Here is a 16,335-nt window from a genome sequence, read left to right as displayed (position 1 = left end):
GGCCCTTTCTCTCTGCTCCCCTCTCTGAGTCCTGGAATCCAGGGTAATCTGCCTCCAGATTTCCTTTCCATTGACCCTTCTTTTTTGACTACTGTCTATGCCGTGCCACAGTTTTGCAAGCATTTTTCTTTGGGAACTAGAAATGAGCATGTTTTGGGTTTGGAAGGAAAACTGGGTTGCCTGAAACAAATGGGCCAGTGGGAGATACAGGGCCACTCTCCAGGCAAAGTAACCCTGGGTTGACCCCATCCTTACGCACCCCTAAATCAATTGCATCTTATTATTACAATATCAATATACAATATTCCAACAATAACAACATTGATTTTCCAGCCAGAGACTGAACCTCAACCCGTTTTAAAGAGGAGGGAGTAAATAGCAGCCCTCATTAAAAATCTATAGATTGCCCCCTCCCACCAGCTGCCTTCCCCTCCCAAAAAGAGAAAAAGCAGTTTATATTCATTAGAGCTATTGAATATAAAGTAATATGTTTGTGTTGGACATTGGGGTAATGTGATAATCTGTCCGCATATCAGAGAGAAATCCACTTAGCAGCGCTGTCAGCTTGACAAGAAAAATGGTCCCATAAAGCCAGCGAATATATCGGAGGGGAAGAGCTAAGCGTGTGCATGTTGTGTGTTTCGAGGGGTGATTTTTGTTGCCAGTGGGCCGGCCTATGAAGGGTGTGTTTGTGTGTTCTGAGCTAAACACATGATACTCTTTAAGCCTGGGGTGTTCAGACAGTTGGGAGCAAAAATGCTCTATTACACAGACTTAGGCCAGTGTGCTTCTGGTTATAAATATTCACCACCGCATAGGCCCAAGAAGGCTTTTAAAAGGGTTGATTCTTGCCGTGCATCATTGCATATTTACACAGATTCAACTAAGATGATTGGGTTCCTGCCTTCTGCTCAGAGCAGCAAAATTCACCCATCAGTTCAAATCAGTGCCAAAAGAATTATTGCCATGAAAGAAAAGGTAGCAGTATTGGCTAGCTGTGACCTGTTCCAGTATCACATGGCTTAGAACTATTTACTGGATTCCACTGAGGTGGTCTAGATGCTTGACATGGTCCCAGAACCTTGGCATCATTGTAGAAGAAGAAGAAGAGGAGAAGAGGTTGGATTTATACCCCGCCCTTCACTACCCAAAGGTGTCTCAGAGCGGCTTACAAACTCCTTTCCCTTCCCATCCCCACAACAGACATCCTGTGAGGTAGGTGGGGCTGAGAGAACTCTTGACAGAAAGTGCTCTTTTTCAAGAACAGCTGTGCCAGAGCTATGGCTTGCCCAAGGTCATCTAGCCAGGTGCAAGTGGAGGAGTGTGGAATCAAACCCAGTTCTCCCAGATTAGAGTCTGCGCACTTAACCACTACACCAAACCTGATCTAGTACAGTTCTCTTGTAATCTTGTTCTGGTTGGCATTGTGGGAATCATTCAGGGTGATGGAGTCTGGAAGGTGGAGATGGGGGTGGTGAAGTATAGTCTCAGCCCAAATATCATGGACATGCAAGTGGGACGGGTTGCCTTCATTCCTCCAGTTTTTCAGTGGAAGTAATTGGACGTTTTGAAGATACTGGAACAGCTTGGCAAATGATACCTTCTCAAAAAAAGACTCTAAGTCTTAAATTTGTCCAAGAGAACTTTTTTAAAAAGCACAGGAAAAAAGAATTCTTAGCAATGGCCTGCAACACTTTGTCCTACCAGATGAAGATCAAATATGAATAATATACAGAAAATAAAGTCAACTAAATTGAGGTGAATAGGGTAGGAAGCCCAAAACTAAGCTGAAACACATCCGGGACACAGGAAGTCAAAATTGGTTGGTTGCAGTTGGGTCAGTTTGGATGGAATGTTTCTGTGCTCATGTCAGCCCACCCTTCAAATAGTCCCAGTTGGTCCATCTTTGTCTTCTCTGACCATTTGGGAATGTATGCTCAAGTAAGCAGGGAATCCATTCTTTTCCCTTTGTCATAGCAGAGAACCCTGGCATCTTTGCTCCCTCTTAAAGTAGAATCATGTGTTTGCAAAGCCTCCAAAGCTGTTTGGTCAGTGGCCTCTCAGTCTCAGTTTCCATTTTTGTAACAGAAAATCCTTTTTCAAGGTAACGACGTTGAGATTTAGTGGATTTCATATGGCTAATAATTCCCTAAACAGCCATCTGACGGTGTTGTTTTAAAAGCCGCTTAGTTTTTTGCTTTGGAGTTTATGAAAATCTCCCGCACTAATATCCCGGGAGCCAGCCTATAATTGTGTTATTAAATCAATCGGAGCGGATTACATTGTAAAATCAATAAGCGGCTGTAATTGCATATTAGAAAGTTGTTCGGCTGTTGTTGATTTTTTTGTACACGGATAATTGTAATAAGCGTGTTTACCTTCGTGCTGATTTGAAGTCAGTCTCGCTAAATGACTTGTGGCAAGTGAGCTTGGCAATGGCTTGTTAATGTATGTTTGCGGGAGCCACCTGAACCATGTTGCTGGGATACTAGGTGTAAACTGGCCTAGGTGGAAACTGGGAGCACACAAACCAAAGTCGATGAGTGCTAGGAGGGTGGCAGCTTGATTTTCTTCAGGCTTGTGGGACTAGATTGGATAGTCATAGTTGTAAGTCAAATGTGCCCAGAAGGAACAGTCCATAGATTATTCAATGGCAAAAACACAGCAACAGTCATGTTGGGTTAAGTGAGTGGTTTGTCTAACCCAATGTCCCAAATCTGGTAAAGGCTAAAGTCTAACTTACATATCCATGTACATTGCTCAGTTACATAACTCAGTACATAACTCAGTGACATCTCACTCTTGGTTAATATGTGAACAGTCTACATTGCAAAATATTATGTATGAGATGTAATACAGTATGAAAGCTCTATCATGGCATGTTGACTGTGATGGGTGTTGTATGTACCTTTTAAAGGAGACGTGTTCCACCACAGGGCTTCCAATAGAATACGGCACTCCCAGGAGATAAGTTACATCTTTTGAAAACATAGTATTGTTCCTTTTGTATGAGGATGTGTGTATTGAATATCTCAGAGCCAATTAAAACTGCTGCCTGTGTCAGGACCCTGTGTCTAAAAAATAACAATAGGATTTATGTAACACACTTCCAAGTATTAATACCTGATCACATGTATTATCTCAATAATTTTATAACATTGGCTAGTAAGGTAGGGTAGTATTGTTATCCCCGGGTGGCAGCTGAGGGGGTGAAGCTGAAAGAAGTGTGGCTAAGGTCTATATCCACCTAATGAGGTAAAAGTTGAGGCCTGAGTGGGCTCCCTCTCTGACCCCTGTGCAGTGCCAGCTTTTAAGAAGTGAACCGATTCCTTCAGTTATAATCCCTGAGACCTGGGAGAAAAAAGTTTTAGCCTTCTTAGTATAGATCATTATGTTCAGTCAGAACAGCAGAGATGTAGACAACCTGGAGACCATCCAGTGAGGAAAAACCAAAATAATAATCAAGAATTTGAAAAGTAGGATGCTTTCAAAATAGGGCTGTGAGGAGCGATCCTAAGGTGATTTACTCAGACTTAAGGCCTGTTTTATTAAATTGGGCCTGTTCCTAGGAAAGTGTTCTTAGAATTGCAGCCTAAGATTAGCTGTGCATTGTTTCTAGCCACTGAGGGAAAGGGAAAGGGAATGAGCAGATCTAAATTAGTTTAGACCCTCCAATTAAGTGTTCCTCTGAGAGGAGGGGCTCCTAGATATTCAGACTGGTCCTGTTTCAGTCACAACCAGCAGGGTTTTTGAGATTCTCCAAATAAAAGTACTTCCGTGTGTTTGGGTGTTGTTTAAAGGAACTAAAACAAGTGTTACTGGATTTTTGGAAGTGTTTTCTCACTCCCAGCAGCCCTGGTCAGATCCTAGGGCCTTCCCACCCAGCCTCATCAGTATAGATGGACCTGCTCCTCATGTTTTGCACTGGAGAAGGCAGTAAATATCTGAGATGGGTCATTTCCCTAAACGATTAAGATAAGGAATTGCAAAGGATACTCATGTGGCCTAAGAGTCAGTAAATTGCTCTCATTCCCATTCTAAAAGGGGGAAGTTCTAGTTCCATAGCCATTCCAAACACGAGTAGGAAGTTAGATTCAGGTCTCAAAGCAGGGGTTAGACCCAACACTTGAGGGTGTAGCCTTTTCTATGAAAGGGGTGTGTGTGAGTTGTCATCTCTTGTTCTCACCAAGACAAAACTCTCAAATCCCAACTGCTGCTTGTTGTGTTACCTCCTAGACCTAACCACAAAAGAGCAGATCCCTCAGAAAGTAAGCTTGGTATCTCTTTCCACACTTTCATTCCTTGCTGCCCAGATTATGTGACCTAGCTCCAGCACCGAGAAGCAAGGAGCCGACTCCAAACCTTTTCTCTTGGCTAAGACAGAGTGGCAGTTTTCTGGGAAAGAAGTGCCACACTAGAACCAGGGCAGGCTCTTCGCAACCAGTATTATGCCAGACTTCTAACAAAGGCACTGAAAGTTCTCCAGCTAGCAGCACCCGGTGGTGTCTTGAGTTTATTCCTAGGCTTTCAGTTCAAGGGTTCAGCCCAGGTCTCCCTAATCATTGTGCTGTCCTTTTGGGAGTTTTCACAAATATTAATCAAGGAAGAATAGAATAACGTCCCTGGGGCAACAATACTTGCCCCACTGATTGATCAGTGCATTACAGTATTTGCTCAAGGAGGTTCTGGAATATCTACAGGTCACATTAATTGATGTCCCAGTAGCATCTATAACCTCACAGTTCTTCCAGTAAAGGGCAGCAGTCTGTCTATTGGTCAGTGATAGGAGGATTGAGGTGGCCATACATAAAGGCTTTAGGGACACCTCCCAAAATCTTAGTTACTTGATCTTTCCAGGGCTGGCAAACTACCCATTTCTACAAAATCCAGATAAACTTTGCAAGGTCTCTATGAGGACTGCCCATGGTATCTTTAGCTGTCACTTGCAGGAATATCTGGCTTGGCAAGCCAGGTTTCCATAGCAAGCTGCCTAATGGACCATTTTCCATAGGCAAGGTATTTGGTGAGCAACTGGATGCCAAAGATAATAAGAATGTGATATGTTAACGAAGTCGTGTTTAGGGGAAAATATATCTTCTTTCATTATCCAGTGAGTAACAAACCATTAAAGTTGTTTCCTTTGAAATAAATTGGTCTCAAGTCTTTCTGACGGTACAATGCTCAATAGACCGTTTCACTCAAGGTTTCATCGTATGAGTTCTTACACTAGAAAATATACAAAAATACATAAAATTTTCACCACTTTTAGTCTGTATGCACCCAAAACAGAGGTCAGAATACTTTTGTTTATAAAGGAGGAAAAACCAAAGTAACTCATCCTTTCATATTTTTTCTGCAACTTTTTTCTGCTCTTTCTTCCTTTCTAGCTTACATCATTTTATTATGTAAAAAAGCAGCTATGTTTGTTTTCCTACGAAGTTCAGCCCGTCCCGTGATCAAACATAATAAGAAAGCTGTTCCAATGGCATGTGAAGAAACACACATTATTCAAACACTTCTAGTTATTTCATCTTCTTAAGCCAGTGAACACTCAAGGATTCCAAGGGATGCAAGCCCACCTGGAACAGTCACACACTGATCTCCTGTTCCTCTGGATCTTCTTTGAGACCTCCGCTTCCAACACTGTCAAGAGGACCAAGAAGTCCAATATGATGATGTCAGCTAACTAGCTCTGCCTCCGCTTCCAACACTGTCAAGAGGACCAAGAAGTCCAATATGATGATGTCAGCTAACTAGCTCTGACCTTTCTTGTCAGGTGTTGCGTGACCGTGATGCATGGGCTGTAGAAAATATGGCCAAGGGTAATGCCTTAGAACTCAAAAAGCTTCCAAAGGACAAGGTTCTTCTTTCAAGGGCCAAATGCTCAGAGAACCACCTATGTATGTTAGCAGCAGTACAACTCCTCTTGGACATTATGTACCTCAAGCAGATTTCTTAAGCATTGTGGCGTATATTCAATTGTCCTTAAAGTTCTAAGGGAAAATTGGGATGTTTGTACCAGTCTGAATAAATACATCAAAATAAGCAGTTCTAGGTGGAAACTGTTTTATCTGTACTAATGGCCTTTTTGAAGAGAGAGATGCTGGCATTGATGAATGTGACTGAGGTATTCCACCAAATCTTCAAATTTTCCTACAAATACTGTCAATGCTGGGCTGTGTAATTTGGACTTACCTTGGCTCCCATGAGCTTTACTAATACCTTGGTAGCTCTTATTAGAAATAAGAGAATAATGTACTTTTTGTACTTGTGTGATGTCTTGTTCAGAGCATTATCCCAGTGTAGTCAATGTGGTAAAGAGGGATGAGGGCATAGGTCTCAAGATAGTGCTCCTATCTCATTCTTCCCACCCCAGGGAAAGGGCACAGATTTATATGTTTGCTGGACTCTGAAGTTCTGCTTAGGTAGGATACAGTACTTGTATCGGCAGGTGCCACCTGCATAATATTGCAGAGTATTATGGTAGACTGAAGTTTTGAGAACACATCCTTCCGAGCTGGGACTGGTCTTGTGCATCCCCATGAACAGACTGCCCTAGGGCCACCAAAGAGAGAAAACAGATATTTTACCTTGCCTATAGATTTTCTGTTCTTCCTGGTAGATGTATGACTGTCTCTCTTTGTTGTCTGATTTAGACATGGAATTAGCCAGAGTCAGTTTATCCTCCCTTCTCACTCATTTTAGTTACATGTTCAATTAACTTGTTTGCTGAGTTACTGTGTTAAGTCAGAGAACACTGGGCATTGCATTGCTCAAGCATGTATTTGTGGGGGACCTCTTTTCCCAGAGAATGTTTTCAGCAGCACACTATTCATGTCCCAACTAACATTTGCAGCTGTTAGCCACATAAATGTTCCATCGTGTTGCCTTCCTGTCCCCATCCTCAGTACCCTCAGGTACCCTCCTTGACCAACAGTTTTCTCCTTCTGTTATATTACCCTTTGTGATGCATTTGCAGAGAACAACAACAAAATCATCCCTCTCTGTCTTCTTTTTCTAGGCATCCCAAGCTCTCATCTTTAAATAACCCCATGCCTATAATAATTCTAGTTGCTCTTTTTTTGCACTTCTTCCCAATTGGAACAAATTATAAAAATAGGTAAAAGTACAAAATTGTGGGTTTTGCTATAGGCTAGCTGCTCTCATTAATTCCTATGCAATTGCAGTGAGTTGTACACAAATCAGAATTCAGCAAAATACCATATGCTTACCCACAGCTGTGTTACCAGCACCCAATAGGTTAATTGATGTGATGACTGTGGGTCTGTGTTCTATATATCTGTTGACACCCTTTCCAAATGCTTAAGTGCCTGCACTTTTGGGCCAAGACCGGTTAGGTGGCAGTTTCCTGCTCCATTCGGCCCCTGGTGTTCATTCCTCAGTCAGTGTGCCTGTCTCCTAGACAGTGAAATATGGCCACAATTAGCCTGGATACAGTTCAATTATGATAAACAGCGCTTGCACCCTTTAAGCCGTGATTAAAAGGCCTCCCCCCTTTGATAGAGAGACCTAATTTCACATTATTATCGCTGCCGCTTGATTATAAAGCACTCCTTGGATTTACAGTTAAGAGATGGATGTGGAGGCGCTGCTTTATCATTTACACATCAGTAATGATGCAGCTGTCCCTCTGCCACAACATCCATTTACTAGCCGGAGTGTGTGTGCGTGTGTGTGTGTGTTCTGCTCCTCTCCCCCGCCAGAGTGGCAGCACCACCCCATGTCATCCAGGCCCTGCCTGCCACATGCAAGTGGGCAAAGTCACCCTTACGGTAACAGCGTGATGAATGGGCGCACACTAATGAAATGGAGACATCAAGGCGTGGGGCGAGGAAGAAAGAGTGCTGATGGGAGGCAGCGGAGCTGTCCCGAGTCGGAGGGGAGCGGGAAGAAGGATCGCCTCGCCACCGTGTGCTGTCAAGGGAGAAATTACACATTTACTCTTGCTTTTTCTTAAGGAGACGGCCACCATAGATCAAAACATGGATTTACAAGCCAATTTTCAACATGAAATATAGACACCAGGAATCAATTTAAGCTCTGCTTCTATTTTAGCAAACTCTGCCCGCGTTTAGTCCCAGGTAAATAATGTGAACCAGCCCAGCCCCTGAATTCTTCTTCGTTCAGCAGCGAACAGAACTTGCTGTTTGTCCATAGGGCCATCCCTCCACTCTAATTATTTCACTTTAAGTACTAGATCATTCTTCCAATGTAAGGTGTGAGGAAAAGAGTAAGAGTTAAGCTGGAGCTAATGAGGCTGCAATAAAAGTCCACACCAAAACTGTACAGGAAAGAAGCAACTGGGGGCAATTACCTTACTCAGAATGTTTCTAGCCCTCATTGTTACTTTTTTTTGAGGGGGTGAAGTATTTCTTCTACTGTTTCAGGAACTAGAATTCAAGGAGAGAAGAGTGACAGAAAGTGTGAGAGTGACTGTTTATTTCAAACTCTTGGTTATTTGAGGGGGACTTGTTTACTGTTCACAGCTCTCTCGTCCTCCATATAGAACCAAACTTCATCCTCCTTGGCCTTTCTGCAAATGCACACATTTCTTTAGTTTGACTTAGGTACATGGAGGTCACTTAAACCAGCATAAATTATTCTGTGCACCGATCTCAGAATATTTGGACAGAACAATACACATAGCCCCAGTCCTGACTGAAACCTTCATTCCCTGTCCTTGCTGCCTCATGGAGATTGCTCTGATGCCAGCCTTGCGCAGTATCTGTGTTAAAGATTTTCCACAGGTCAGTGCTAGTGCAGAGTGCATCCACCACTCAGTGTCTGCCGTTGGTCACCTGGCACCTATCAGAGCCACATTAACATTAATCCAAGGGTATATATTTAAAATCAGGAATTTTTTTGTTCCAGCGTGCATCACGGTACAGTTAACCGTGCTGAACTTTGCCACATTGTTGCCTACTCAAACAGTTTAGAGAGATCCTCCTGTAGCTCTTCACAGTCCTCCGTGGTGTTCGCCATCCTGAATAATTTACTATCGTGCGAACTTGGTACTACGCTGCGCACCCCCAATTCCATGTCATTTATGAACGAATTAAATAGTATCAGCCACATTACCAATCCCAATGGGACCCTACTGCTCACTTCCCTCCATTGTAAGAACTGTCCAGTTATTCTTACTTTCTATGTGACCAATTTGTAATCCATAATCATTTTATCCCATGACTGCTAAGCTTACCAAGGAGTCTTTGGTGAGGTACCTTGTCAAAAGCCTTTTGGAAGTCCAAGTGTATTATTTTATTTATTCATTTATTACTTTGATTTCTATCCCACCATCCCCGCAAGCGGGCTCAGGGCGGGTTACAAAGTCACATAAAAATTGTGACTAACATAACAATAAATAGAAATTTAACAATAAAATTAGCATTAAAATCAACTATGCAGCCAACCAGAGCAAGCTTGTTGTGATAATAGAGCTGGAGAGTTTGCTGGATTAAAATCAGTGCTGCCAGTAAGGGATGCCAAGATGGACTGGGGTGTCTGACGCCTCTCCTGAAAGCCTGGTGGGACAGCTCCATTTTATAGGCCCCGCAGAATTGTAACAGATCCTGCAGGGCCCTGATCTCCCTCATGTCTACTGGTTCATTCTTATCCACGTTTGTTAACCTATTCAAAGAACTCCAAAAGTTTGGTGAGGCAGGGCCTCCTTTTGCAGAAGCCATGTCGATGTTCCTTCAATAGGCTTTGTTCCTCAGTGTGCTTACTAATTCTCTTTAGTAACAGTTTCCACTAATTTACTTGGAACAGATGTTGGACTAAGTGGCCAGCAATTTTCACTGGATCCTCTTTAACCCTCCCCCCCTTTTAAAATTGGGGTGACATGCTTGCATCCTTTTGGAGAAATATATTTCAAAATTAATTTTCCTTTTGGAGGCTGAGCATTTGATTCATTGCAGTAGCTGCTTTCATTAGCATTAGAGAATTTTTGAAAAACAAATAGTGAGAAGCACTAGCAGAGTATAACCTGCTATTTTTTAAAAAAAGATTTTATTATAACCTGCCATTTTGAGTAGTTAGTCACCCATGAACTTATCTAGGGAAGGGTTAGGATACCTTCATCCAGTTTGGTGCAGGTGTTCATTGATTACACAATATGGTGCTATGAATACTTAGATCAGGCTAGTGACGATACTACTGAAGGAGCAAAGCTTTTCTTAGAGGAGGTGAGGAAACAAGAACAAGTCCCCTTTGGCTCACTCAGTCACTGAAAACAAAAACAGCAAGGGCAAAATAAAAACCCAGGATGTTAGGACTAATTCCATTCCTTAAGCACAAGCTTGCGGAAAAGATAAAGGAATTGTTGCATCACAAAAGACCTGATGGGCATGTAATGCAGACCCTCTACTCAACTAGAATCCCTGGGCTGAACTAAGATCGTCCATATCCAAATGCTCCATATCCCCAAAACAGAAGGGACCATGGTGAAGCATGCCAGAATGGAAAATAGTGGCACAGGCAATGAAGCTATGTCATACACCATGAAGGAAGACAAGAAGATGTTATGATTTCTTCACAGTTTACCTTTCTGGTATAGTTGGTTGGGCTATCGAGCAGCAGCTCACAGAGCAGTTGGCCAACAACACTGCATGGTGGCCATGAAGGGGTAGGCGGGCTTGGCCTGTATGCTGTAGTTGACCTTTAGCATCTTGTGGCATGAAGTGATGACCACATCAGGCAGTGCAAGCTATTAGACTTTTGCACAGGTTGGGTGCAACAGGTGCTGGTATCCTATATGCATACAATGTGGCTTTGCTAGCCAACAAATTGTCAACATTTGAGCAAGTAATTGGACATAATCACTCCTTTAATTCAAAGTTTAAGGGGAATTCCAGGAGGAACACAAAGGACCCACTGACAAGCAGTGGAAATATGGCACTTATTGGCACAGGGGATTTTCATTCACAGGTAGTAGGTTTGGGAAATGCTACTAGGCTAAACTTGGCATTTGCTGTCATGAAGACATGTGTCATTCACAGAATGGAACATAAGATTTGCCTTCTGAATTTGGGAATTTAAAAGTGCCTGTATCTCCCCAAAAGCGTTCCCTTAGGTGGCTGCTAGAAAATGCACTGTGTACAACTTTGTGATCTGTTTCACAGAATTTTACATATAAACCAGCTCTGTGTATCTAACTGGAGGTGGCTGCCTCAGCTGTATAGGGTGCCTTCCCTAGCAGCCACCGTTGAAAGCCCATTGATCTCCAGAGTTTATGACATCAGCTCTGGTCTGGGTCTTCAGAAGATAGGCAGTTATTGTAGGGTTTCTTGTTGCTGATGTGTGGGAAATTTGAGTAGCAGCATTGTGTCTTTGCTGAAATAAACTTATGGTGCCTGGCTCTAAATCATTCAGCCATCACGTGTTAGTCTGTTATTAGGAATGCAGAAAGGCTAATATAGCTCTACTCAGGCATTTGTAGGCAGACAGAGGGCCTGGCTCCATGCAGCTCTCAGTCAGGGGTGAGGGGTTGGGGAGTAAGTCTGTAAGTGATGGGGACCTGTTCACGACATCCAACGGGATGCCTACATTAATCAATGGGGGCGGGGGGAGAAATGCATTCACACTGTTGCTGTTGTACTACTGAGTTAAAACATTACCTGCTGAGTTAGAAATGGGAGCAGGCAAACTTATATAACTCATAACAGTCTAAATGATCTCAGAGCCACAGTTAATAAACTTGAATAGGACAGAGAGAAGAAAGACAGTCCAGTCAGTGGCATTACAAGTGGTGCCATGGCACATCTAAGGGATGCATGTATTATAGAGAGATCCTGTGTGTCCATGCCTATGAGATGTCAGCATTTATGTATGAACTGTTATATGCACGTAGTACAAGATGTGTGTGTGTACTCCCCCCCCCCGCTATTGTTTTCTTACCTGCTAGCAAGATTCAACATGACCTCTCTTCCATTCTTTCTCTGGCTGGCAGATGACTGCAAGAACATCGCCAACATCATGAAGACATTGGCTCACAGAGGGTTCATCTTCAAGCAGACCTCCAAGCCCTTTTGATCTCCGGGGCCGGCCGGACAGGGCTGCATGCGGCTGGCTCCTGCTACATGGGCGTGATGGGCTGGAGCGTTCGAATGACAGAAAGAGGACAGAGGAACGAGCAACCCCACGACTCCGTCAGTTTTGCTGTTCTGCCAGTAGAGGCTGTATATATGGAACTGGAATCTCTGTGTAGGCCTGACGTGACTCCCTCTCTGGGGCCGGCTGCCTGCCCGGCCTGGCCTAGCCTGCAGCCCCCTAGGGTGCTTGCTCCACATGGTTAGAGATGTAGATTGTTTTCCCTTTTGTTGGCTTCTGATTTCCATTGGCGTCTTTCTCTTTCTCTCTCTATCTCTCAGCTCACATTTGCGCCTGTAGCAAGACCATGGTGCAATGTTCGGGGCACTTGCCCTTATTATTTCGAGTCCAATATCTCAACAGCTGCCATCAAGCCCCCCTTTCCCCATGTGAATCTGTTACTGTGTCTTCTGCGTGTCAGCTAAATATTGACCAAGCAGCATTCAGACAGCCCTCTCTTTCTTCAGCAGGCTCGCTCCCCCCCCCACCCCCATTTTAAGCAAACACTAACTCTCTTTTTCCTCCTGTATGTGACTAAGGAAGATCGGCTCTTTCTGTTCAAGGTGAAGTGCCTGTATTCCCCGCCCACCAGAGGCCACCTATCTCCCTGGGACTCTGTGCAGCAGGGGCTATCATAGGCTGGAGCATCCTGGTTGATGCTTGACACCATGTACAGCATTTCTTGCTCTTTCCTTCTTTGCTCATGCCTCCCTCGGGCATGACGTACCTTGCTGTGCGTCCATCAAGAGCTTGTGCATGGCCCTCATCAAGCATGCAGTCCATTGCAGGCAGTGGACGTACCCATCACTGCTAGCCTGGTAGTGGCTTGTGTTCCCAGCCTCAGTTCCTGGCAGGGCTCTACAAACTGACTAAAATCTCAGCCCTTTTACTAAATTGACATCCCCCCACCCCACAGTGGCACATGGCAGCAACTGGTTTGTTGCTTCAGATCTGCAGCCTGTTCTTCCCATTGCCTCTGTACCACTGTGGGAGAAAGGAGGATATAGGATGAGTCTTCTGTTGCCCAACTCAGTGGTTTCCTGAAACGTCCTACCCCACCCCCTCACCTTTGCTGAATGGATCCCCAGATGGATAGGTCCCAGCTGCTGCCTTCCTGGGAGCTACACTAAGAGGGCTCTGCCCATGCAGCAGTCAGGCTGTGAGCTGATACAGGCACTGGGGGCCTTCCCAGTAAACAATGCATGGTGTGTGGATGTTCCAGCTGAACCCAACTGACCTCCTCATCAGCTCGTTACTCCCATCCTTGCTGTAAATGTGCCACATGAATAAAGTTTGGGGGAAAGGAATGTTACTTCTTTTGTGCTGTGGGTGTGTGTGTGTGATGGTGGTGAGGTGCTTTCCCAAATAGTAGCAAGACCATCAGCTCCCCATTTTCCTCTTATTCCAAGAGCTGGCAGCCCCTACTACATGGTTTCTACCATCTTGACTACCTTGCATGCTTCCATGTCATTGATCTTCTATATATGCTTTTAAAATACATCCAGGCATTCCCACCAGTAGGTCAGCAAACACAATACCGAAAGCAGATCATTGGCTGCTTAGAATCTTAAGAGTTGGAAGGGAACTCCAGGGTCATCTAGTCCAACCCCCTGCACAATGCAGGAAATTCACAAATCCCTTACCCTCTAGTGACCCCTGCTCTATGCCCAGAAGAAGGCAAAAAACAAACAAACAAACAAAACAACCCTCCAAGATCCCTGGCCAAATTGGCCTGGAGAAAACTGCTTCCTACCCCAAAGTGGTGATCAGCATTTCCCTGGGTGTGTAAGGGCCACGCGAACAAAGCACTGATTCAAACCTTCCTTGTAAGTTGTTCCTTGACCCTGTTCACATGTAACAGTGAACACATGCACACGCACACACACACACACACACACACACACACACACACACATCTCTTTGTAAGAAAGAGCCATCGTGTGTTCACTTTGCAAATGACACCAAGGACAAGTACCTAAATAAATCTGGGGTTTAAGTCACACATTGAGCTGCATGTTCACTAAACGAAACATGAGAATGATTCAATATGCACAAAGAAAAATCAACCATACACTGCATGCATCATATCATGTATTCACTGTAATGCGTGAGCAGGGCTCCTGTGGAAAGGCTAGTGAGCAAAGGCTGTACTTAACCCCATTCTGCCTTGCCTCGTACTGCACCCTCTGCCCTCAGTTGGAGTAGAGGGAGATGCTCTTGAAGGAGGGCATCACGGAACCATCAAGAAAAGGTAGGAGAAGACAAAACCATCCTCATGGGCACCATTAAAAATTTTACATATCTTCTGTTTAAAATAACTGAAATACTTCAAGACACCTGATTCCCTCAATTCACTGCACTATCAAGGATGAATCACACTGAGGCAGGGCAAGTAGACTATCCAAACCACAAGCATGTCAGCAAGACCACTGCGTTTATGCACCCTCCCCGATCTCCTGTATAACTGTAACTAGAATCAGAGTTTAATCAAGGTAAGAAAATGTGTCTGGCCCTGACACTACACCATGGAGCACCAAGCCAAGCTTGGAGGTACAACTTTAAAAAAATCCATCATCCATATTAGAACTGTTAAAAAAACTTGACCAGTGAAGGCCACTGTCTAATTAATAAATGTTTGTTTAGTGCTACATGACTTAAAGTGAATTATGCACCAGTGTGAACCATTGCTTATAATGCAGGTAACAATGACAAACAAGACTGTAAACTTCACAAACTACATAGGCAAAGCTGTCCCTCAGCATGTTCTCTGGGGAAACCCAAAAGCAGTCACTACTATTTCAATTTTTCTATGTACTCTTCCCTGCCCATTGTAGCAGTACCAAGCTTTCTGGTGTTTGCCACACAGGGCCCCTCCCCTCCCTCTTATCAGCTTTGAATCTGTGGCAGACAACCTGTGTGTAAATGTCCTTTGTTAGCCCATCCACACACACACCTTTCAGGCCAGTCTTAGTTGGGGGGGGGGGTTGTCCTCTAAGACACTAGAAAACACAACTAAGTCTCTCCCACCTCAGGTTAGGCCTGGGGAATCAAAGGTCACAGGGATTTTAATGGTTCCCTCTGTGTAATCACCTGATCAGTTTTTATTGATTCAGTGTCGATGGAGTCATCTAATTAGTTTTCTATGAAAACGAAGAACTTGGCCTTTGACCTTTTTTTCTGCCAGCAAGAATGTAAATCAAAGGGCGTTGTCATGCACTATCGATTCCCAGTTGTACTTGAAAGGGGAAGTGGAGGGTAAATCGTGAGTCAGGTCTGACAGGTCCAGGCAAGGGTGTCACACCTCCTCTGCCAACATGAATCTGATGGAAGGCTAGTCTTTAAAAAAAGGACAGGAAGGAAGGGGCATTCTGTTCACTCAGGGCCAGCACAATTCAGTGGTGATGAGCAAGCCAAGCAGCTAGGGAAGAGACTTCAAGTGCAGAGTGTTTGATAAGCTAGTACTAGACTGCCAAGTTTTAAGCTCTCAAGATATTCACATAACTAAGAACTCAGGAGCTGCAGGGGGTATTATTGCTATTACCTGTCATATGTGTTGCTGAATTCAGACACCGCCTCCCTATACCTTCTGGCTCAGGGTAAAGATAATGCTTACAGCTATGTTTAAGCAGCAAAAAAGAAAGAAAACCCTTCACAGTCTGTGACTTTGGAAGTCTCACTAAACATCATTCATACGTCATCAGACCCACTTTTGTGCCTTCCTCTAGAATGTTAAAATTCTATATATTCAAATACTGTGATTTTTTTTCCTGCGCTTGTATGGAATACAAGACAGTTACCGTAACTGCCAACTATATACAAGCTTCCAAAAGCTTTACACCTCACACAGGTTTTAAATCATGTGATAATGACATTCATTGGCCTTGACGATTCAAAAGTGCACACAGCTGACTCTGCTGGCTCAGAAACAAGGCAACTGTCCTATTCCAGAGCACCTCTGGCTGGCACAGACAATACTGGTGTACCTTGATGCCATGTGCTAAAAATATTACATCAAATCATCAAAGGGTTCGTGAGTTGGATTCCTGAGAGGACAAACTACCAACTCAATTAGCCAAATGCATGTGGTAACCCCCACAAATGAATAAATACTCTGTATGAAAACAGAGCGTTTCCAATGCTGAGCAGTATCATTTAGACCAGGCCTCAGAGACAGAATTGCCTTGTTAGCACAAAACACAGTCACAAAGCAGTACAAGGCTGTGAGAG

General features: G+C 43.9%; 1 protein-coding gene across 2 annotated transcripts in view; it reads left to right on the top strand.

The window, feature by feature from the left end:
- Positions 1 to 13,407, top strand: part of ERI3 (ERI1 exoribonuclease family member 3) — a 315,640-nt gene extending 302,233 nt beyond the window's left edge. For both annotated transcript variants that reach the window (XM_015422947.1, XM_015422948.1), the window contains exon 8: positions 11,969 to 13,407. In XM_015422947.1, the coding sequence (XP_015278433.1) occupies positions 11,969 to 12,051 (83 nt within the window). In that variant the 3' untranslated portion in view covers positions 12,052 to 13,407. The remainder of the gene's footprint in view (positions 1 to 11,968) is intronic.
- The last annotated feature ends 2,928 nt before the right edge of the window (positions 13,408 to 16,335 follow it).

Source organism: Gekko japonicus, unplaced genomic scaffold (assembly GCF_001447785.1).
Source record: "Gekko japonicus isolate JY-2015 unplaced genomic scaffold, Gekko_japonicus_V1.1 scaffold117, whole genome shotgun sequence".
Lineage (NCBI taxonomy): Eukaryota > Metazoa > Chordata > Lepidosauria > Squamata > Gekkonidae > Gekko > Gekko japonicus.
The sequence above is the reverse complement of the archived record's forward strand: the minus strand, read 5'-3'. Positions and strand labels throughout refer to the sequence as shown.